This window comes from Polyodon spathula, chromosome 1 (assembly GCF_017654505.1).
Source record: "Polyodon spathula isolate WHYD16114869_AA chromosome 1, ASM1765450v1, whole genome shotgun sequence".
Taxonomy (NCBI): Eukaryota; Metazoa; Chordata; class Actinopteri; order Acipenseriformes; family Polyodontidae; genus Polyodon; species Polyodon spathula.
In genome coordinates this window covers 69,520,966-69,541,697 of record NC_054534.1, presented here as the reverse complement: position 1 = coordinate 69,541,697, position 20,732 = coordinate 69,520,966, and the positions used below count along the sequence as shown (strand labels likewise).

The following is a 20,732-nucleotide window of genomic DNA, read 5'->3' as shown; positions in this document are numbered from 1 at the left end:
TCAAAAAGTCAGTTTTTTACATCCAGTTACACTGCATCATTTCACAGAGTTACTCTTAATAAATGTGGTACAATTAATTGCTTCTTGTTGATCTTTTCCCTGTTCATTTGTATTTCTTATACTATGAAGTATAGCTTGTGTTCAGTAACTAATTTATTGATTAACCAGTTGTAATGCAGTTTACAATGACCAGAAGAAATACTTTATTTTATTTCATTTTTTTTTTAGTCTTTGTTGTTTACTGTCTCCTCAGCAGAATGAAAAACAGAGACACTAACTTAGGTAGACAAGTGATTTAGCCAATGAGAAACCCAGTTGTCTTTGTTGGGACAAATCGGTCAATCAGTGATACTGGAGGAGGGTACTACATTACTACAGTAATTCCAGTTGTCCCATCCATCCATTGTAATACAAGTGTTGTTAAAATGGCGACCCAACCATCTCGGTTAGGCAGGTCTACAAAGTCTTCAAGCAGGCGGTGATATCAGGAAGTCAGGAAAACAAGAAGTACAGTTTATAGCATTTTAGGGTTATTTTGGTCTACAGTAGAGGGCATTTTTCTTAAAGTTGTTGAGTAAAAAAATTATATATATATATATATATATATACACACACACACACACACACACACACACACACACACACACACACACACACACACAGTGGCTTGCAAAAGTATTCAGACCCCTGACCAATTCTCTCATATTACCGAATTACAAATGGTACATTGAAATTTCGTTCTGTTTGATATTTTATTTTTAAACACTGAAACTCAGAATCAATTATTGTAAGGTGACGTTGGTTTTATGTTGGGAAATATTTTTAAGAAAAATAAAAAACTGAAATATCTTGCTTGCATAAGTATTCAACCCCTGTGCTGTGGAAGCTCCCAGTTTGCACCGATGAAAGAAATTGCCCTAACGAGGACACAATTACCTTGCCATTGGCCTCCACCTGTGAACCATTAAAGTTGCTGTCACATTTTCTGGATAAAAACCCCACTGTTGAAGGATCATTGGTAAGGCTGTGAATCTGAAGGAAAATGAAGACCAAAGAGCATTCTACAGAAGTTAGAGATAAAGTAATAAAAATGCATAGATTAGGGAAAGGGTACAAAATAATATCCAAGTGTTTGGATATCCCAGTGAGCACAGTTGGATCAATAATCAGGAAGTGGAAGCTGCATCACACCAATCAGGCACTGCCAAGAAAAGGCCGTCCCTCAAAACTCAGCGCTCAAACAAGAAAGAGACTTGTGAGAGAAGCCATAGAGAGGCCAACAATCACTTTGAAGGAGCTACAGAGTTCAGTGAATTGGAGTGGAGTAATGGTGCACCAGTCAACCATATCAAGAGCTCTGCATAACACTGGCCTGTATGGGAGGGTGGCAAGAAGGAAGCCGTTACTCAAAAAGTACCATCTGAAAGCACATCTGGAGTTTACCAGAAAGCATGAGAGTGACCCAGCTGCGATGTGGGAAAAGGTTTTGTGATCAGATAAGATCAAGATAGAGCTTTTTGGCCAAAACTCAAAGCACTATGTGTGGCGCAAACCTAACACTGCCCATGCCTCAAGACACACCATCCCTACAGTGAAGTATGGTGGTGGCAGAATCATGCTGTGAGGATGCTTCTCATCAGCAGGGACTGGGCCTTTTGTTACAATTGAAGGAAGAATAGATGGAGCAAAATACAGGAAAATACTGCAAGAGAATCTGCTTCAGTCCACTAAAAAACTGAAGCTTGGGAGGAAATTCACCTTTCAGCATGACAATGATCCCAAGCACAAGGCCAAAGCAACACTGGAGTGGCTCAAGAACAAAAAGGTGAATGTCCTACAGTGGCCCAGTCAAAGTCTTGATCTCAGTCCCATTGAGAATCTGTGGCACTATTTGAAAATTGCGGTCCACAAAGGTCGTCCAACCAACCTGAACAACCTGGAGCAAATCTGCCAAGAAGAATGGGTCAAAATCATTCCGACACTGTGTGCAAAGCTGGTACATACTTACCCCAAAAGACTTAAAGCTGTTATTGCAGCGAAAGGTGGCTCTACCACATATTAATGTGTGGGGGTTGAATACTTATGCAAGCAAGACATTTCAGTTTTTTTTTATTTTTCTTAAAAATATTTCCCAACATAAAACCAATGTCACCTTACAATAACTGATTTTGAGTATAAGTGTTTTAAAATAAAATATCGAAGAGAACTAAATTTCAATGTTCAATGGTCAGGGGTCTGAATACTTTTGCAAGGCACTATATATATATATATATATATATATATATATATATATATATATATATATATATATACAATACATACATACACATACATATATATATATATATATATATATATATATATATATATATATACACATACATACATACATACATATATATGTGTGTGTGTGTGTGTGTGTGTGTGTGTATGTGTGTGTGTGCCATGTTTTATGAACAGAAGCCTCAGTATCTATAGTTAGAAAAGCATTGAATTAATCACAAACAAAAGGTAGAAAATTACAAAGACAGCTGACAAAAGACCCAGTAGAATGCTCACTTGAAAAAATGGACACATCTTCATCGTGCACACAATCAGTCATTCAGCACCAAAGAGCTGCTAACTTACATTCCTTTCTAAGAACACTGAAAATGTATTTCCTTACAGCCGCAGACAAAGCCAGGGGGTCTGAAAAAACAAAGTAGTGAAATTCAGAGAGTCCTCTCCTTCCGCGCTATCCATCATTTATGACAGGCTCTCGTTCAGAAATCCAAAAGTGAATCTAATTGACTGAGGGACCGCATGCCCATGGAGAGGTTAAGCCTTAATTAATGTACATAAGACTTTATAGTTTAATTTCAGATGCTATTAAGCTGCAGTGAATTAACCTAATCAGGTTTAATGCTATCATTCCCTTCATAAACATAAACTTCATAAACATCTCCTGTTTATCTAAACCGTGGTAATTTAGTCTGGTTTGCAGAGATTTATTATGTATTATGTCAAAGTCCTCAGCCAACAGCTGGTAATAAATTAGCTTTGTGATCTCAGAGCAATAATCAGCCACCCAAGCACCACCGTTTTCTACTTCTCCTTTTCTCACAACCTGCCTAACTAAATTTCCTTAGCAGCTAGAGGTCTATGAATTGGATACCATCTCGGAATACATTCAGCAGATTTGATCAAATTGGCACATTCAGATATTAAAAAAAACAGCAAAGTTTAGCACTGTTTAATTGGTTACATTGATTACAAGGCAGAGTTTAAGGGGATTATGTTTCTTTGTTATTTTACTTTTGACTTGCCGTATTCTTAAGGACATGAAAGTTATCCACTGTGACTCTACCAGTGTTATACTCTACTTGGAATGGGTTTTACAGAGAAATGTAACCAGACCCCCAAAACAAGCATCTTTCAGTCATATTTTACTTAGTTTCACTGAGGAATATCTTGTGTTTTACAGAGTTTACTTTGTATTAAACACGACAAACGTAATCAATTTGAAACAAACCACAGAAAACACATGATGTAACTGACCTGAGACTGAATTGTGGCAGGATGTGCAGTTCAACAAATGAAACTGCCTGCCAAAATAGTTATTGACTTTGCAAATGTAATATGTAGGTAAATGAAGCATTTCAAAATGGCATATTAGCATCCCTGTTCCCCCTAATATTTTAACCTTCAAAAGAACAGGGTGTTTGCACACTTTTTCTGTATAATTATTGTCTTCCACAAAGTGTTCTGTTGAAGGTTAAAAAGAGGCGAACAAAAAGCACATATTTAAAAAAAAAAAAAAAACATATTTTAAATTGGGAAGCATCTGCATTGAACCCTGGTTTCAGTGTGAAACAATGGGCTGTATAATGAAACTGTCCCTTGACATGGTTCATATTTTATGCAGAGGCAAAGGCACATTTTCAGAGTGGTACAATAATTATAGTGGTATAAATCTAGTAAGAAGCAACTCACAACACTTTATTTTACAAGTTTTATGCCATTACAATTGTTTTATTCCTTTCAGAAAATTTGCATTTGCACTTACAGTGCATCAAAAAACATCCCAAACTCTCTTTTCCAGCAGCATACAATAGTGTATTTCTTGTTACCGGTTCTATAGGGGAAGCCACTATGACAATGGCATTACCAGGAAGCCGGGATCTCCTAGTCTGTAGTCTGATAATGTCTTCTAACCACTAGGCCAGATTCAAAGTTTCAATAAACACTGAAGGAGTTTAGACCAGTTGCTGAACAGTATACTGCATTGAGTGAAACAGTGCAAAATAAAACCTGCCTTTTGTTAATGCTTTAAGCAAGCAATAATATATATATATAAATTACTGAGCAATTACCCTAGCATTATCCTGTCATTTTGTATTATTTCAAGTACTTGTTAAGTAAGGTCCTCATTAGATTAGGGCTAGGTCAAAGGGAAAGAAAATAAAACTGAAATGATACTTTGTAACACTTAAGTACTGCTAATTGTTGACCACTGAGTTATTTATTTTATTATTTTTTTAAATGCTGACTGATTTTTACTTACTTGACAAACAACTTTCAATGTGATCCCTGAAATGTTGTAAATAAAAGAAATAAAGAGGATGTAATAGGTAGCTTCTGGAGAGAGCAGGGTGGAGGGACGAATGAGAGGGAATCCTGCACACACATATAAAGAAGCCCTTGTGTTGGTCAGGGCCATGCAGTAATTGGTTGCAGGTCTCCACTCCCGTGGATTAATTAGAAGGCAAGCCGGGGGGCACAGTGAGTGTCAGAAGCACTCGAGCACATTCGATACAGTGTGAAGTAGCAACAGCCCGCAGTAACCCTAAGGAAGTGGCAGTAAGCAGCAGGCGGTAATTCCTTTCCCAATTACCATGTCCGAAGGGTCGCTGGCCTGAGTTGCCCTGTGGAGTTTAGGTCTCTTAGTAGGTCAGGGTGCAAAGTGCATTTAAACAAATATAGTAAAATAAACAGAAACAGCCACAGCACTGCCTCTCTCATAATTTATTAAACCAGGATTATTTGACACAACTGCCTTGTAAAGGTGTGTGGTCTGGCGAAGGAAGACATTTAGTTTTTTGTTTTTATTTACAAACATCTGAAACATAGTACCTTTACTTCTTATATTTTTATTATTTTAATACAAGAACTAATAATTACATTCCAAATGGTAACCATCCCTCTTCAAAGAAACAGTTATTTTATATTGAACTCTTTCCAGATGCAACAAAATACTGTAAGGTGTACTGTTACTTTAATTACTATAGTGCTATAACTCCACCTTCATACAGTGAATGACAAATATATGTGCCTAGTTAATGGAATAGTAGGGCTACTGTACTGTCAACAAGCTATGCTGTCTAGCTGCTCAGTTATATGATTAGCTACCTTTAGCTGTATCAAGGGAAGTTATCCAAAAACTGTAAATGGTCTATGACTGTTATCAGAAGACTGAAGGATATATTCTATGTGCCTGTTTAAATCTATGACACAGTGTCAGTACATAAAGCCCATTTCTCTTTGGATTACAACTTGACTGGACTTTGTTAAAAACGTTTATCTCCAAAGTACTGGCGAGGTTTCAGCCATGACAGTACCTTATTGGACTGAGTTTTGCAATATAAAGACCTTTCTATCCACAAGCAGAGAACGTTTCATTTTGCGTAAGAGGCAGCTGATCTCTGAATCTGGAGACCAGGGTCTGAACCTCAATCGTTACATCCAATATTGTGGTAAGTGCAGCTGCAACCTTAGCTCTTCCATTCACAGGGCTTCCTGAAGATCCTGTAAATAATTGGGGCCTGGTTGCAACACAGTCTTGCAATAACCTAGGCTGTGAGAGGCTAGGGTGCCTAGCCCTGGTAAAGGGACAGCATTCCTGCCTTTTTCTATTTTAATTAACTGCCCCGGGTAGAACAAAGCCATTGAGGTCTGTAAAGGCCAAAGTAAGTCAGTCAATCTAATAGCCAACACTTTGCCATTGGCCTATCTTGATTTTAAATAAGATATTTGTTTATATTCTCAATTTTAAGAATGCACATACTGTACCAGTAAATAAAAGTACTGTATTCCTGTATTCTGCTTCTTAGGGAAAAGGTCTTGGTATGGCTCTTCTGTAACAAGCAAAGTTTTCCAATCCCTTTGACTGTCCTGATTTATTTGTTTGATGAAAACACTGTAGTTGAAAATCATGCTGTGTTCATGGCCTGACATTTTGGATTATACTGTATTCTAATGATACACAGATGCAAGTATTAGCACAATCATCCAGTGACCTTTGTTAATTCCTAAAACAGTCCAAGAAGATTTTTTCTTACTGTTATGCTTTATATAATTGCGGTACCATAAATTATATAGACTTGCCAATAATTCTTGCATTTAAGATTAATATGGCAAAGTGCAGGGTTAAGGACTAAGTAAAGAAAAGTACTCTGAAGGTACTGTGTGAAATTGGTAGCATGAATACCTACAGCTTTTAAAGTTTTTCATGTTATTTTTTAAAGGAATTCCCAGTATGATTAATCATTTTAAGATAAGGGTTTCTTTGGCCAGACATCATAATTCTTTCCATGGCAAATTGCTGAAAACAAAGTTCTGTTACCACCAAAAAGAAGAGTTTTCATTGCAAACCCATTTAAGTTGAGTGAGATCAAAATATATTGTTAATCCAAGGTGCAACTGAAACAGGCGATATACTGGGCTTTAAAGGGCTGCTGCTAATTTAGTAGGTATCGGAAAGTAATTTCAACTGTTTTTTTGTTTTTTCCTGTCCCCTGGAGTACATTTTGAATGGAAAGTTTTTGCTTAGGTTGCCATTTTTAACCTCATGTCTTTAGGATTACTATATGGATAATTACTGACCATTGTTTCACAGACAGCTGAAAATCGATCAATCAATCAAGCAAATCTTTATTTGTCTGTAGTGCCTTTCACAAAAGTTTGACTCAAAGCGCTGAACAAGAGAAAATTAAATTAAAAATCATATTTTTTAAGAAGAAATACAGAAATTAAAATACTTAAACAATACAAAAAAGTAATAAATAAGTAAGTAAATAAGTTAATAATTAAAGAGCAGTAAAAAAAGTGATACAAATACATAAAATTTACAGAACTGTAAATTGTATTGTAAAAAATCAATATAATTCACAAGACTGTGAACGCTCTGTCATAAAAGTAAGTTTTCGGTCTTACTTTTAAAACAGCAACAGATGGTGGCAAGCCATTCCACAGTTTAGGGGCTCTGTAAGAGAATGCTCTGCATCCTGCATTTTTTTTCTGTATCCTTGGAATGTTAAGCAAGGCTGCACCCTGTGATCTAAGTTGCCGACTAGGAGAACATGGAGTCAGGAGTTCTTTTAAGCATAGGGGACCACGACCATGGAGAGCTTTATATGTCAGGAGCAGGACCTTAAAATAAATCCTGAAACGAACAGGAAGCCAGTGCAGATCTGCCACAACAGGTGTGATATGTTCATATCTTTTCATTCTTGTTAAAACTCTGGCCACAGCATTTTGTACAAGTTGTAATCGTGAAATAGCGCAGCTAGAAATACCAGAGAACAGCGCATTACAGTAATCTATCCGAGGTTATAAAACCATGCATTAGTCTCACCGCATCAGACTGAGAGAAAATGCATCTAAGTTTAACAATATTTCATAAATGAAAAAAGGATATCTCAGTGACATTCCTGATATTTTGCTCAAAGGAAAGATCTTGATCAAAATAATGGCTAAATATCTAATTTCAGACTTCCAATTAGAGGGGAAGCCACTATTAGCTAAGTCAGATAAGTTTGTGTTACTTCGGCAATTTGAGGGTCCCAAAAGCATTATCTCAGTTTTATCAGAATTTAGCATCAAAACATTTTTGGTCATCCATTTTTTGATGTCAGCCAGACAACTAGTCAGAAAATGCTATAACTCCACAATTAATTGGTTGTGAGGATGACAGTCATGCCACCAAAAACATGGGGCCTAATCTTAAAATATTTCTAATCTGTAATGTACTCAAATGTTCCTTGTTAATGTTAAATAAAACAAAAAAGAAAAAAATTAAAACGTGTTTTTAGCCTTTCAAAAAATAATAAATTGCAGACAGGATTCAGCCACATTTTCTCTATTTAACGTTTCCTTGTGTAAAATCAAATGATGTGGCAATTAGTGCCAGAGTTGGTTTTGTGATAGGAAGCTCTGGGTTGAGATCACTGGAATTCATCTCACTGAGACATCAGACAGCCGAACAGTTATACATTTCACAGTCACTACTACTTGTACCTAATTCCAACCTCAGTCTCAGATACTGTATGATAATGCAAGGCACAAATTCCTAAGAACAAACATCCAGACTGCTGCATATATTTATTTTTTTGCATCAGAAATACATGACGTGTCTTTGAATGAGATGCAGAGTTTCGGCAGGCTAATCTGTTGTGAAATGAACAAAACAACTGGCCCACTGAAAATCCTTTTAAAATATTGTTGGCCTAAAGCTAACATTTCCAGATTTTGATTCAATACAAATACCGTGTTATCTTCCTTAATAACGCACACTTATAGTTTAATAGTCAGCTTGGACAGTGTCTGATTTGCTATTGAATACGTAAGTAATCATAAATACTTCTATAACAAAGAGATGTATTTATAAAGCTCTAAAACAATGAGATGTATTTAATTGCATCTGTGCACTGGTGGATTCTTAAGACTTCAAACATGTATTAATAAGTCCCAATGTTTCTTCAGTAGTAAAAAGAAAATCGGCTCTACATTCCAAGAGAAATGCCTGGAAATAATACTGCACCGGCACCAATATTCAGTTTAACAATCACTGCTTCCTTTATATGATATTGTCACTGGCCCAAGTTGTACATCATTAAATTGTAGGTGTCTGCAATATGTTTGACAATTCCAATGCAGTTTAGAGCTATGTTGTACTCCCAGTGTATATATGTCTTGCTGTGTATTGTGTTTGCCTTGTTGTTATGCTGTGTTGTGTTGCGTTGTGTTGTGTTCTCAGGGTCTGCCAGGCTTTTCTACTTTGGCGGCTTTGCACAGTAATCAGATCCTGACTGTCAAGGTTTGTGGGTAATGTGAAGATGCTTGGTCAGACCAACACCAGCATAGTCTGAAACACTGGCACCTCAGCTATGATTTGATTGCCCTGCTAAAATAGCCTTGTCCATTCAATATCAGTATCTGGCAACATATAGGATTCTGGGGTGTATTCATTAAAGTGATGAATATACACCCCATCATCATTTAAATCAACAAAAGGACTGTCAAAACCAAAATCCCTGGATATCTGTATAAAAATGATATATGAATACGAGCAGAGGTCTAGTACCCAGAAAACATGGTTGTATTTCTGTAAGAAGAATCTGCTCACTAATCAACACGTCGTGTCCAAGTGCCACAGAAACTCAGTGTGGTTTGCATTCATGTCTCTTCTTTTTTTGGGGCCTCCTCCTCCCCTGCCACCACCTTGCAACGTGCTTTGTCTATCATTAATTTGTCTGTTCAATTGCAATTTAAATCATCCGCATTGCGGATTCTCTGTCCTGAATTCTCTATATAGCTTAACTCATGCCTATAAACCTAATAAGAAGAAATGCTTGGGCAAATATGAACTTATAAACCTATGTGGTTGAACAATATTCCACTTATAAAATAGATATACCAGCTGTGTTGCATATAATATGTTTTAGAGTTTTCCAAAACTATTTATATGGGCCACATGTCCTGGAATGCATTATTTTCTTGAAAATAATGAATGATTTGTAACTGCAACTTGAAATGTATTCTTCTGCACAAAGAGAGACCTGTAAAATAATCTTGTAAGATAAAGTTTAGTTGGGTATATCAAAGACAATCACCTGTAAACAGACAGACTTAAAAAACTATGTTTGATTTGGTTACAAAACTTGCATTCTTTTCTAAATATGGTATCCAAACTATGCTGGTACCTGGGTCTGACGAAGCAATACAGTGTGCTCTTAAAAACAGTGCTTTTGTTGCAGAGGAATCTGGGCTTGCTGTAACCATAGGAACATTTATGCTCATTATGTAGTGTGCTGCACAATTTCACCTACTGGTGATATGCGCAATTATTTTAATTATTTTATTTTAAGTATTATTTTTAATATTTTTTAAAAAGAAAAAAAAACACACAGAACCCAAGTAAGCACAGAATCCACAAGAAAACCAAAGCACTGCATTTTACTGTATTAGTTCTAATCTGTTTTACCTTTATTTCTTCCTTGCGGGCTCTCTGGTATCTCTTCTCCACCTCTCTCACCTCTGAACTCCAACCTCTGACCTCACCTGCCTGATTAGATGGTCTTCCCTAAAATCAATCATGGGTTTCTTTCTGCTGATCAGCAGCTCATAAAACGGCGTCTCATTAAGGTAGTGCTAACCCTCACGGGATTCTTCTTGTGCCTCTTGCTAAACTACACTTTCAGTTATTCTATTCCTTGTTCTTATTTCTCCTCATTAAAGCTGTTGTGAAAGCATTCTATCTTAAATTAGTAAGTCATTGTATTAATGTGTTGTTTTTTTTTGTTATTATTATTATTATTTGAATACCTCTAACAAAGGCCTAAATGTGGCCCTCGCAGTTAAATATTAAAGGATTTCTATAATACCAACTATTTTAATGTAGGCTAATTTACTTTTCTAGTTGGTCAAATTAAGTATTTGGCAAAGTGGCTGTTGTGTTAGAGATATCCAAAGGTAAATTGAACTTGTGCATCTGGTTATTATTCATAAGCTGACAAAATACTTTATCTAACAGTAACTTTTCTAATTTTGGAGCAAGGCCTGAACTGATCTTCCACAGAGTTTCTCCCAACATCTTTAAACAGTTTTTTAACACCTCAGAGACTAATAAAAAAAACCTTCTGACGCAAATTTCTCAGATGCAGCAACCCTTCACAATATTCCTGACGAGTAGCAGTTATTCAGTTTATGTTATGTAGGGCCAGTAGTGTATATTTGTGTTTTTTAAAGCATAATTAAATATTAAGGATTTCAATGCCTGCCAATAATTAACAGCAATAAAAACAGTGCAGATGTCCATTATTTAATTTGCCTATGAAAAAAAAAAAAAAAAAAACCCTTCGCGAGTAAGCAGCCAGAGCAGGTTTCTGTTGATTTGGTTCACTGCTGGGTGACAAGAAAACATAATGACAATCTCTCTTCTTTACTCTGTGGAAGTCAGTACTCATCCATAATCCATTGTCATCTGAGAACGGCAATGAGACATACAGTGAATTGCATCTTAGTTTTCCCGTTATCCTTCAGTGCTATAGAGGGATTAGGGGGCAGCTGTACCTGTTTACAGCACCTATTTTTTTTCCTTCCTTGTGCAGGGGGATCAAGGTCAGGCTGGTCCTCCTGGCCCTCCAGGGCCCCCAGGACCACCAGGCCCCCGTGGCCCTCCAGGAGACACAGGAAAGGATGGACCCAGAGGTGTGCCAGGCCTGCCGGTAAGCATTGACATAGAGGTGGGCATCCCCCTAGACAGGGGCATCCTAAGTGAAATAAACAGGTTAGTAATGAGCTATCTTTAATTTTCCAGATTGGTATGCTCTTGAGATGGTTAAGTTAAATCAGCAATGCAGCCAACTGTTGCTATTTTTCAAGTAGGTTTCAAGTAGGATAAACATGGAAATGTGGTGGCTGTGTCTAGTCCCCACCACGTCTTGAATCCTGAGAGACCAACGCATATGCTTCAGATGAAGGAAGTAGTATATTATGAATCTGCTCCATCCATTTAGCTGGTAGGGATACAGTACAGGAACCCAAGTGGATGTGGTGAAAAAGCTGCTGATTTATTTATTTATTTTTTACCATTCTAGGGAGAACCAGGAAACCCAGGGGATGTAGGACCAATGGTAAGTTGTTAACTATTTTGAACCTTTGCTGATCATTTCTGAGTGGAAATACATGTCATCGCCTACTGGCCTTGTGCTTTCATTTATATACACACTAATAGGACACTGGCTATCACCTGCAGCTAGCTAGTTATGTCACTTTTGTAAGTTTCACTTATTTCAGGAAAACAGCATATTTAATTGTGATTCAACTTTTTGTTGAGGATATTCTTTAGCTCTAAGTTATTTAAGAGTATCAGAATCTGGGATATACGATATGGATAAGTAGAAAAACATATTTGACTTGTATTTAACCCTCCTATTAGGTTTCGGGTCTATTTGACCCGACTTTATTTTCCAATTAGCTTAAATGCTATTTTTCTTTACATTTTCTGTATAATATTAGATTTTTCCTAAGTTGGGGTCATGAACTTATACACAGAAAACAGAACCTTTGAGATGTTTATTTTTTTAGTCTGTGACAATGTGCTCATGTCGTGTGTGGGTAACCGCTGCTTGACCCTTTGCGGTCCATTTATTCAGCGCTTGTCAGGCGCGTCAGGTCCAGTTTATTTTCACACAAGCTGTTTATTTTACACGTGCTGCTTAATATTACAGGTTTAAAAGGCATTGAATCGCAAAAGGACTCTCAGTACTGTATCTCCAGCCAAGCCCAACCCCTTTGTTTGCTTTATTTTTCACATACCTCTTCATACTGATAAATCCTCACTAGTTCATTATCACCTGATCACTAGTTTTATCACCAAACTCCTCAAAAATGCAATCCTTGTCATTACTTTACTACTATAACATCTCAAAAAGCAATTCAGATCTTTGCAAAGAATTTCAAATCTTTGCAAAGAATTTCAATCTTTGAAATTCTTTAAGTGCCAGATGCAGAAGCAGCTATCTCCTTTGTTTATGTCCGTGTTATCTCTGTGGTGCATGGGGCTATCAGATACGCCCTTTTTTTTCGGCTCCTATCGGCTTCACTTGGCCATTAAAAGGTTTTCAAGGCTTAGTCCGGAGAAAAAACGAGTAGAGAGCTATGGTTTGCATCTTTTTGATCATGTCAGACAGAGTCCGACATCGGACTGGAAAAGGAAATTTGCAATGTCGGACCTGGTCCGACATAGGACCACAAAGGGTTAAGCAATAGAGAGACACCTGGGAGGTGGAGTTGAAACGCCGGCACAGGCACGCAGGATTTATTCATACAAACAGAAAGTAAAAAAAAAAAGTGGTCATGTGACATTGCCAGCAATGGTAACGCACAGAGGACACATGCAGCAAGCTGTACAAAAGGCAAAACAAAAACATAACAAAAACTACAAATAAAAGGTGTATCACAAGGCGAGCGCTAGTCTTATAAACGAGGCGTCCCGCTTCAGGAACCAGCTACACTACGTAACTCTCGCTATACATTACATAGGATCACTATCCCCTAAACTAACCTACTTATGAGCCAGTATTCATATGATGACTCCTGCTGCTTCATACAGCCTTGGCTGGGCATTGCCTTCACAAGCACGGCTTGCAGTTTCAGGATTGTGTAGCTGTCGTTCCTGCAGAGAGGACGCTCTCCTCCTGAGTATTCGCTGCTCCCCTCTGAAGCATGGCGTTGCAGTCTTCACGAACCATCTCCACTGGATGTTTTTATGCTGACGGACACTCATCAAGACCCGCCCATCTGCTAATTGAGGACCAGCACAGCCAATCATTTGCTGTCCTTCCCCTTAACCAAGCCTAGCAGGCAGCAAGTCTCAATTGAGCGCCTATCTGTAAACAATAATTTAATCACACATATCAACTCCACAAAGACACACAGTAAATGCATTTCCACATACAAAATTACACCAACACTAATTCCCCCATTGTGCAGGCGATCTCCTTGCCACAAGGTCATTTACACAAATAAGATGTTTCAGGTCACTGTGACCTGTGGCATTTATCTATGTAGATTTGTGTGCAAGAAAAAAACTAGACTTCTTTAATTTGTTATTGTATTATTATATTTGTATTATTATTTCTGGAACTGGTTGCACCTGTCTGGAGATATTTATAAACAAAAAAACAAACAATATATATCTACAAGGCAGAGCCTAATTTTCTCTGTCAGTATTGCAACAGCATCTCACTGGTAAAGACATTCCAAAATGAGGAGCTCCTAGTTTGGCAGTCAAAGAAGTTTTATCACAGCTCCTGGACTAAAAGAGCATAAAAGAGTAAAACCTTTGCAAATAAAACTATTTAATCAAGTGAAGTTTGTATAAATTAGATTGAAATTGCATCAGGTCATTATGACCCAAAACTTAACAGATATACCTAAATTTTGAACATAATAGGAGGGTTAAACAGCATTTGGTTTTCTAAGAAATAATACTCAACCTCAATTTATCACCATAATTTTAACTGCTTTTACCATTCAGTGATTTATAATTGTAAGCATATGTGTGTGTGTGTGTGTATGTGTGTGTGGGGGGGGGGTTCTTGATTGTCATAAGGATCTACAGCATGCTTACTTGTGGTAGAATTTGATAGAATTGTGTGTTTTTGAGTGTGTGAGTTAAGTGTACACTACCCGTGGTTTATGTCCGTTTGCTTCAAATTGTCAGAAATTCAGGCATAAACTTTCTCATTTCTGATGCACTACTTCAGATCTTCCTGAACACTTCTAACTGCCCACAGTGAAACTAGAGCCTGCACTTCCTCAGTGTCCCAAGGCTGTACTTTTCTCTCATCACATTCGCTGCCCGGCATGTTTGTTGTTTTTCTTTGTGGAGTGTACTGACTGATGCAACGTAATGACAAAAATCCTTAACACCGCCCTTGGCTCGGCTCAGCTAGGCTCACGGCCTGATTTAGATGTCTTGTGAGGCCAGAGTTTCACCGTTTGATTTTCACTCGGCTCGACAGATAAGCAGTGGAGAACCACCCATGCCCATAATGTACCTCATGGGTCGGATGTGCCAGTGGAGAAAGGGCAAAAAAACTTTGGTCAGAAGATATTAATGTATCTCTCCCCAGACTCTCTTACATAAGGACTTACAGAATATATAAATACTGGTATATATTTTGAGCAAAATTTTTGATATGATATAGGCACTCAATTTGCTACTCTCTTTTAATCACACACATTTGACTTCTATTTCTTTTTATAGTTCTACTCATTTTTCCAGCTGCCTGCAAAGATAACAATCTGCAGTAATTATGAAAAGAGAACCAGTGAGAAGGTTCATTGTACAGACATTCATCAAGATATCTTTAAAGTAGCAACGGCGCTCCCAGCTAATTTTAAGAGACATACCGGGGGCTTGCATTTCTCAACCGTTTCCCAGAAACTGCCACTTAGCGCTGCTGATTTGCCGACTTTTTAAAGTAAAAAAAATAAACGCTATTGTTAAAAAAAGCGAATTCAAGTTATCCAGACATGTGTTAATATTTAATATAATGTTCTTGTTTTAGTGCAGAGCAAAATAAGTAGAAGTTTTTGACAGATATTACTGGGATAAATTAATGATCTTCTGGTTACCGCTCTCTGTGAAGATGTCTGGCAGCAGTGAACACTGATCACTTTGGTGCAGTTGGAGGACAGGCAGCATGTGATGCTTCTATTTTACAGCAGGACTGGGATATCGTTTTAATTCCTGTTTCTGCACTAGTTCGCTAGACGTGGCGGTTCTGGCTGCTTAATAGTATTATTGCTGAGCCTAAACAGATAATATTTCATTCAGAGCAGTCTTCTGCTGCTACTGCTGCAAAAGCAGAATGACGTATATACTGTTCTCTATGCCATCAGTACAGTATAGTCAAAAAGCATTACTCACACATATGATTAATTCTGGATTTTGAAATCCACCTGACCCAAATCATTTGTATTGCTGTCACATACGTAATGTTAAAAGTAGAGTTATGGGACATAGGGCAATAAGAGGACAGATTATATTAAAAACTTTTTTTTTTTTTTCCCTATTCTGTTCTATCCATTAAATCACAGGGGCCCAATTACATTTTTAACAATGAAAAGTGCTTGATAAAACTGAAATTAACACAATAAAAGTTTATTAAAACATTATCAGTGATATGTGAATTAATATTCTTTCATAATGCCTTTTCCCTGCAAAAGTGTAACTGAATTGTGTCCAGTAGGTTCACATTTTTTCTTTCTGTCATTTCATACATGTTGTTTTCTTAACAACCTCCATCCTTTTATACCATTTCCAATTCTGTTGTTACAAAAACCAAGAGGCACACCGGGCCTCAAGGATCGGGAGCAGGGTTGGAGGCCCCTGATCTTGGGTGTTCCAAAGCGTTTTGCTTTCTAGCCTCTGCTTTTCTTTTTGTTAGCTATTTCTTCACTCACTGAAACCCTAATTTATCCCATATTACTTCACATTGTTTTAAAAACCAATGCAGCCACCCCTGAACTACCGTACAATGAATACAACAAATCAGTCATTCTCCCATCCCAAGTGATGCAGGAGATGCTACTAAAGATGCTACTAAAGTAATGTTTCATTTTGAGTTACTGGCCTTCTGCTGTAACCTACAATCTGCTGCACTAGAGTCCAGTCCACTAACCGCGGAGCTACTGACATCCAGTTGTAAAGCTGCTACTCAAATTGAATTGAACTGATTCAATTTGCCGGTGGAAAATAGTCATTATTGGTTATAACATGGTGAGAGTTTTGTTAGTTTTTTCCTAGATATTTTGGCGCCATGCAGAATTTCCAGTACGGGACTGAAATGCATTCAGTATCTCAGTGGGCCTATACTTCTGGCTTTTCCAGCAAGAACAGTTTTGGATCACTTTCACCCACCCTGTTATGATTCTTACCTCATTCCCAAATATTGACAGAATTAAATGTTTCTCCAAACGGAAATTAGAGATAGGCGACTGCATTCATAAAGCGCTGGCAGACCTCTCCCCCAATGTATTTCTTTCAGCACAGTTATAGTATGCAGTGTATCCTAATACAGACATATTTAATTACTATTCAGTAGTTGCTAGTACAGTCATACGGTTGTCTTCATGGGGCATGTATACGGCAGTAATGTGTGTCTGTCTCCTGCGTTAACCTTGTATGCAGCTGCAAAAGAGAAAGGTATGTGTTTCTGACTATGACAGATTTCTCCTGTTCTTTATAAACAGACAGCGTGCTTGCACCAAAACACTTCTTTTAAAGGATGTAATTGTATGATGGATCTTTCCACAAGTACTAAAAATAATACATAGATCCCATTGACAATGCTGTTCTTTTCACTAAACAAAAGATTGATTGTTCTTTTATGCTATTTGTTTAATCCAAAAATCTTCTACAGGATTTGAGCACCATGTGAGTACACATAAAAACAGCAAATGCTTTAATTGATCACTTATGCCTAAATTGGCCTCAGAATTGTGCAAATTACATTATCTTTCAATTCCAGGGACCTGAGGGACCTCCGGGACAAAAGGTACAGTCAAACAATAATTGTAAAATGATGCTGCATGTTCCCAATTCTCTGCTTGGACAAGTGAAGATAGTCGGCTTCCCTTGATCATAAGCATAGCATAACTGAGGCAGAAGTGTTAAAGGGACTAGGAGCTCTTAAAATAAACAAATCCCCTGGGCCGGATGAGATCCTCCCAGTAGTACTCAAAGAAATGAAAGAAGTAATTTACAAACCGCTAACCAAGATCATGCAGCAGTCTCTTGACACAGGGGTGGTACCGACAGACTGGAAAATTGCAAACGTAATACCGATCCACAAAAAGGGAAACAAAACTGAACCAGGTAACTACAGACCAGTAAGCCTGACTTCTATTATATGCAAACTTATGGAAACTATAATAAGATCCAAAATGGAAAATTACCTATATGGTAACAGGGTACTGGGAGACAGTCAACATGGTTTTAGGAAAGGGAGATCGTGCCTAACTAACTTGCTTGATTTTTTTGAGGATGCAACATCGATAATGGATAATTGCAAAGCATATGACATGGTTTATTTAGATTTCCAGAAAGCTTTTGACAAAGTCCCGCACAAAAGATTAATTCTCAAACTGAACGCAGTTGGGATTCAAGGAAACGCATGTACATGGATTAGGGAGTGGTTAACATGTAGAAAACAGAAAGTACTGATTAGAGGAAAAACCTCAGAATGGAGTGTGGTAACCAGCGGTGTACCACAGGGATCAGTATTAGGTCCTCTGCTATTCCTAATCTACATTAATGATTTAGATTCTGGTATAGTAAGCAAACTTGTTAAATTTGCAGACGACACAAAAGTAGGAGGAGTGGCAAACACTGTTGCAGCAGCAAAGGTCATTCAAAATGATCTAGACAAGATTCAGAACTGGGCAGACACATGGCAAATGACATTTAATAGAGAAAAGTGTAAGGTACTGCACGCAGGAAATAAAAATGTACATTATAAATATCATATGGGAGATATTGAAATTGGAGAAGGAATCTATGAAAAAGACCTAGGAGTTTTTGTTGACTCAGAAATGTCTTCATCTAGACAATGTGGGGAAGCTATAAAAAAGGCTAACAAGATGCTCGGATACATTGTGAAAAGTGTTGAATTTAAATCAAGGGAAGTAATGTTAAAACTGTACAATGCACTAGTAAGACCTCATCTTGAATATTGTGTTCAGTTCTGGTCACCTCGCTATAAAAAAGATATTGCTGCTCTAGAAAGAGTGCAAAGAAGAGCGACCAGAATTATTCCGGGCTTAAAAGGCATGTCATATGCAGACAGGCTAAAAGAATTGAATCTGTTCAGTCTTGAACAAAGAAGACTACGTGGCGACCTAATTCAAGCATTCAAAATTCTAAAAGGTATTGACAGTGTCGACCCAAGGGACTTTTTCAGCCTGAAAAAAGAAACAAGGACCAGGGTTCACAAATGGAGTTTAGAAAAAGGGGCATTCAGAACAGAAAATAGGAGACACTTTTTTACACAGAGAATTGTGAGGGTCTGGAATCAACTCCCCAGTAATGTTGTTGAAGCTGACACCCTGGGATCCTTCAAGAAGCTGCTTGATGAGATTTTGGGATCAATAAGCTACTAACAACCAAACAAGCAAGATGGGCCGAATGGCCTCCTCTCGTTTGTAAACTTTCTTATGTTCTTATGTTCTTATGTTCTTATGTTCTTATGATCACCTTCAACTGCTTCACTTTAGTCTGGACTTTACACAGTTTGAAATTCTGTATAATTCAATGTATGTCTGATTTCCCATCATAGGAAATACTGGCAGTCTGTTTTCAATCTCTCTTGTCTGGAAGCTTGCAGGTTAAGACAAAGTCATTACAGTTCTCCTATCCAAAGGTTGGCAAATGCATGAAAAACTGTACATAAGGAATATCACGCAACGACAGGATGGAATTTCATATTCACTGCACATATGTAAAATCATAGCCATCAATCTCATATGAATAGGGAATGCTGTTGAATGATGTTTGGCTGGCAGTAATGAGGTAGCCAACAGTGTCTTCCTGTTTCCGTGGTTCCCTTAGTACCAACTTCCTTCCATGCCTGTCAACACTACTTACAGACTTCTTAACCACCTGACGTATATAAGTGAGGCCTACAATAAGAGTGATAGCATTGCAATGCTTTGGAAATTCTGTGCGGTCAACTGTCGGTCTTTCAATGTTACGTTAGGGAATTTATTTATTTAAAAAAAAAAAAAGGTTTTGTTACGGCATGTTTATCTCTTACATGAGTCTTATGAATACCAGTTGACATGGCTCAAGGGTATTAATAACAAAGGCTTTAAAAACAAACTATCAACAGAAGAATGTTAAGATAAAGTTGCTAATGAAACATACAAAGTTGTTTTTCAATTTCTATTTGCATGTGTGTAACTTTCAGCAATGTCTAAAATTACAGCTTTCTGAGTATACTGTATACTAAGAGTTGTGCATGCGCAATTATGAAGTTTGGTGCATGTGCAAAATTGCAACATGTACAAAATGGAAGTGCACAGTGCATCTCGAAAAATGTGCGTGTGCAGATTCGTAACGGAAACATTACACCTCTGCAGCAAGCTCCAGGGAATATGCAGCATCTCGTTGGTCTCCAAGATGCTCCTGATTACATATGCAGACCAGATGCGCCTGTGCTTAATGATATGTACTAAAGTGAGCATCTAATCGATCCATTACTTGCACATGCTTAACTTAGGACTTGGAGTAAATGATGTGACAAGGCTATAAAAAGGTGTGCTTGTGTAAGTGTGTTCTCCAAACAGAGATACAGTAAGTCATGAAAAGCAATGACATATGGTATTCCTGTCATGGGCAGATAACGGATGTCATGTCATGGGCAGATGTCATGTGGCAATAACATAAAAATGCTGTATGTCATGGCCTTTAATGATACCAAGAATGCATATATCAATAATATACTGTATATACATATTTAATTTTGTTTTAAACAAATGCCTTTGGGGAAAACAAAAGTTGAGTGCCTGCATTTGTGTGGCTTAATTAGTTATGAAGGGCTATATTAAAAGAAAATTGTATATTTTATTGTAATGTAGTCAGTGTTTTTGCTGTTGCTCATCACTCTCGCCAATTCCGAATGTTTTTTGACAGTGACAAATAAAAAATCAGCCCAGTAGTCACAAGTGACGCTGCTTCTGTTTTGTATAATTTGTTTCATAATTGTTTAATAGAATATTATTAAAGCACAACCACACAAGATGATAGAGAGACAGATAAAGCGGAAGATCATTCTACTTTTTAAAGATCCATTCAAATTTGTAAAAAATTCACCAGTAAGAAAAATGGCACACTAAAATTATCAAAATTTGAGCTGGAGAGATATTTGGAGGAAACACATACAGATTAAAAAGGGCAGGAGCCT

The 20,732-nt window shown here is 37.5% G+C and overlaps 1 protein-coding gene across 9 annotated transcripts in view; it reads left to right on the top strand.

The window, feature by feature from the left end:
• The window catches only part of LOC121321725 (collagen alpha-1(XXV) chain), a 201,750-nt gene that overhangs the window by 122,472 nt on the left and 58,546 nt on the right, over positions 1 to 20,732 (top strand). For 7 of the 9 annotated variants that reach the window (XM_041260863.1, XM_041260855.1, XM_041260825.1 and 4 more), the window contains exons 7-10: positions 10,330 to 10,401; positions 11,367 to 11,483; positions 11,856 to 11,891; positions 17,301 to 17,327. In XM_041260863.1, coding sequence (XP_041116797.1) covers positions 10,330 to 10,401; positions 11,367 to 11,483; positions 11,856 to 11,891; positions 17,301 to 17,327 — 252 coding nt within the window. The remainder of the gene's footprint in view (positions 1 to 10,329; positions 10,402 to 11,366; positions 11,484 to 11,855; positions 11,892 to 17,300; positions 17,328 to 20,732) is intronic. The other 2 variants (XM_041260871.1, XM_041260834.1) reach the window with 2 other exon arrangements.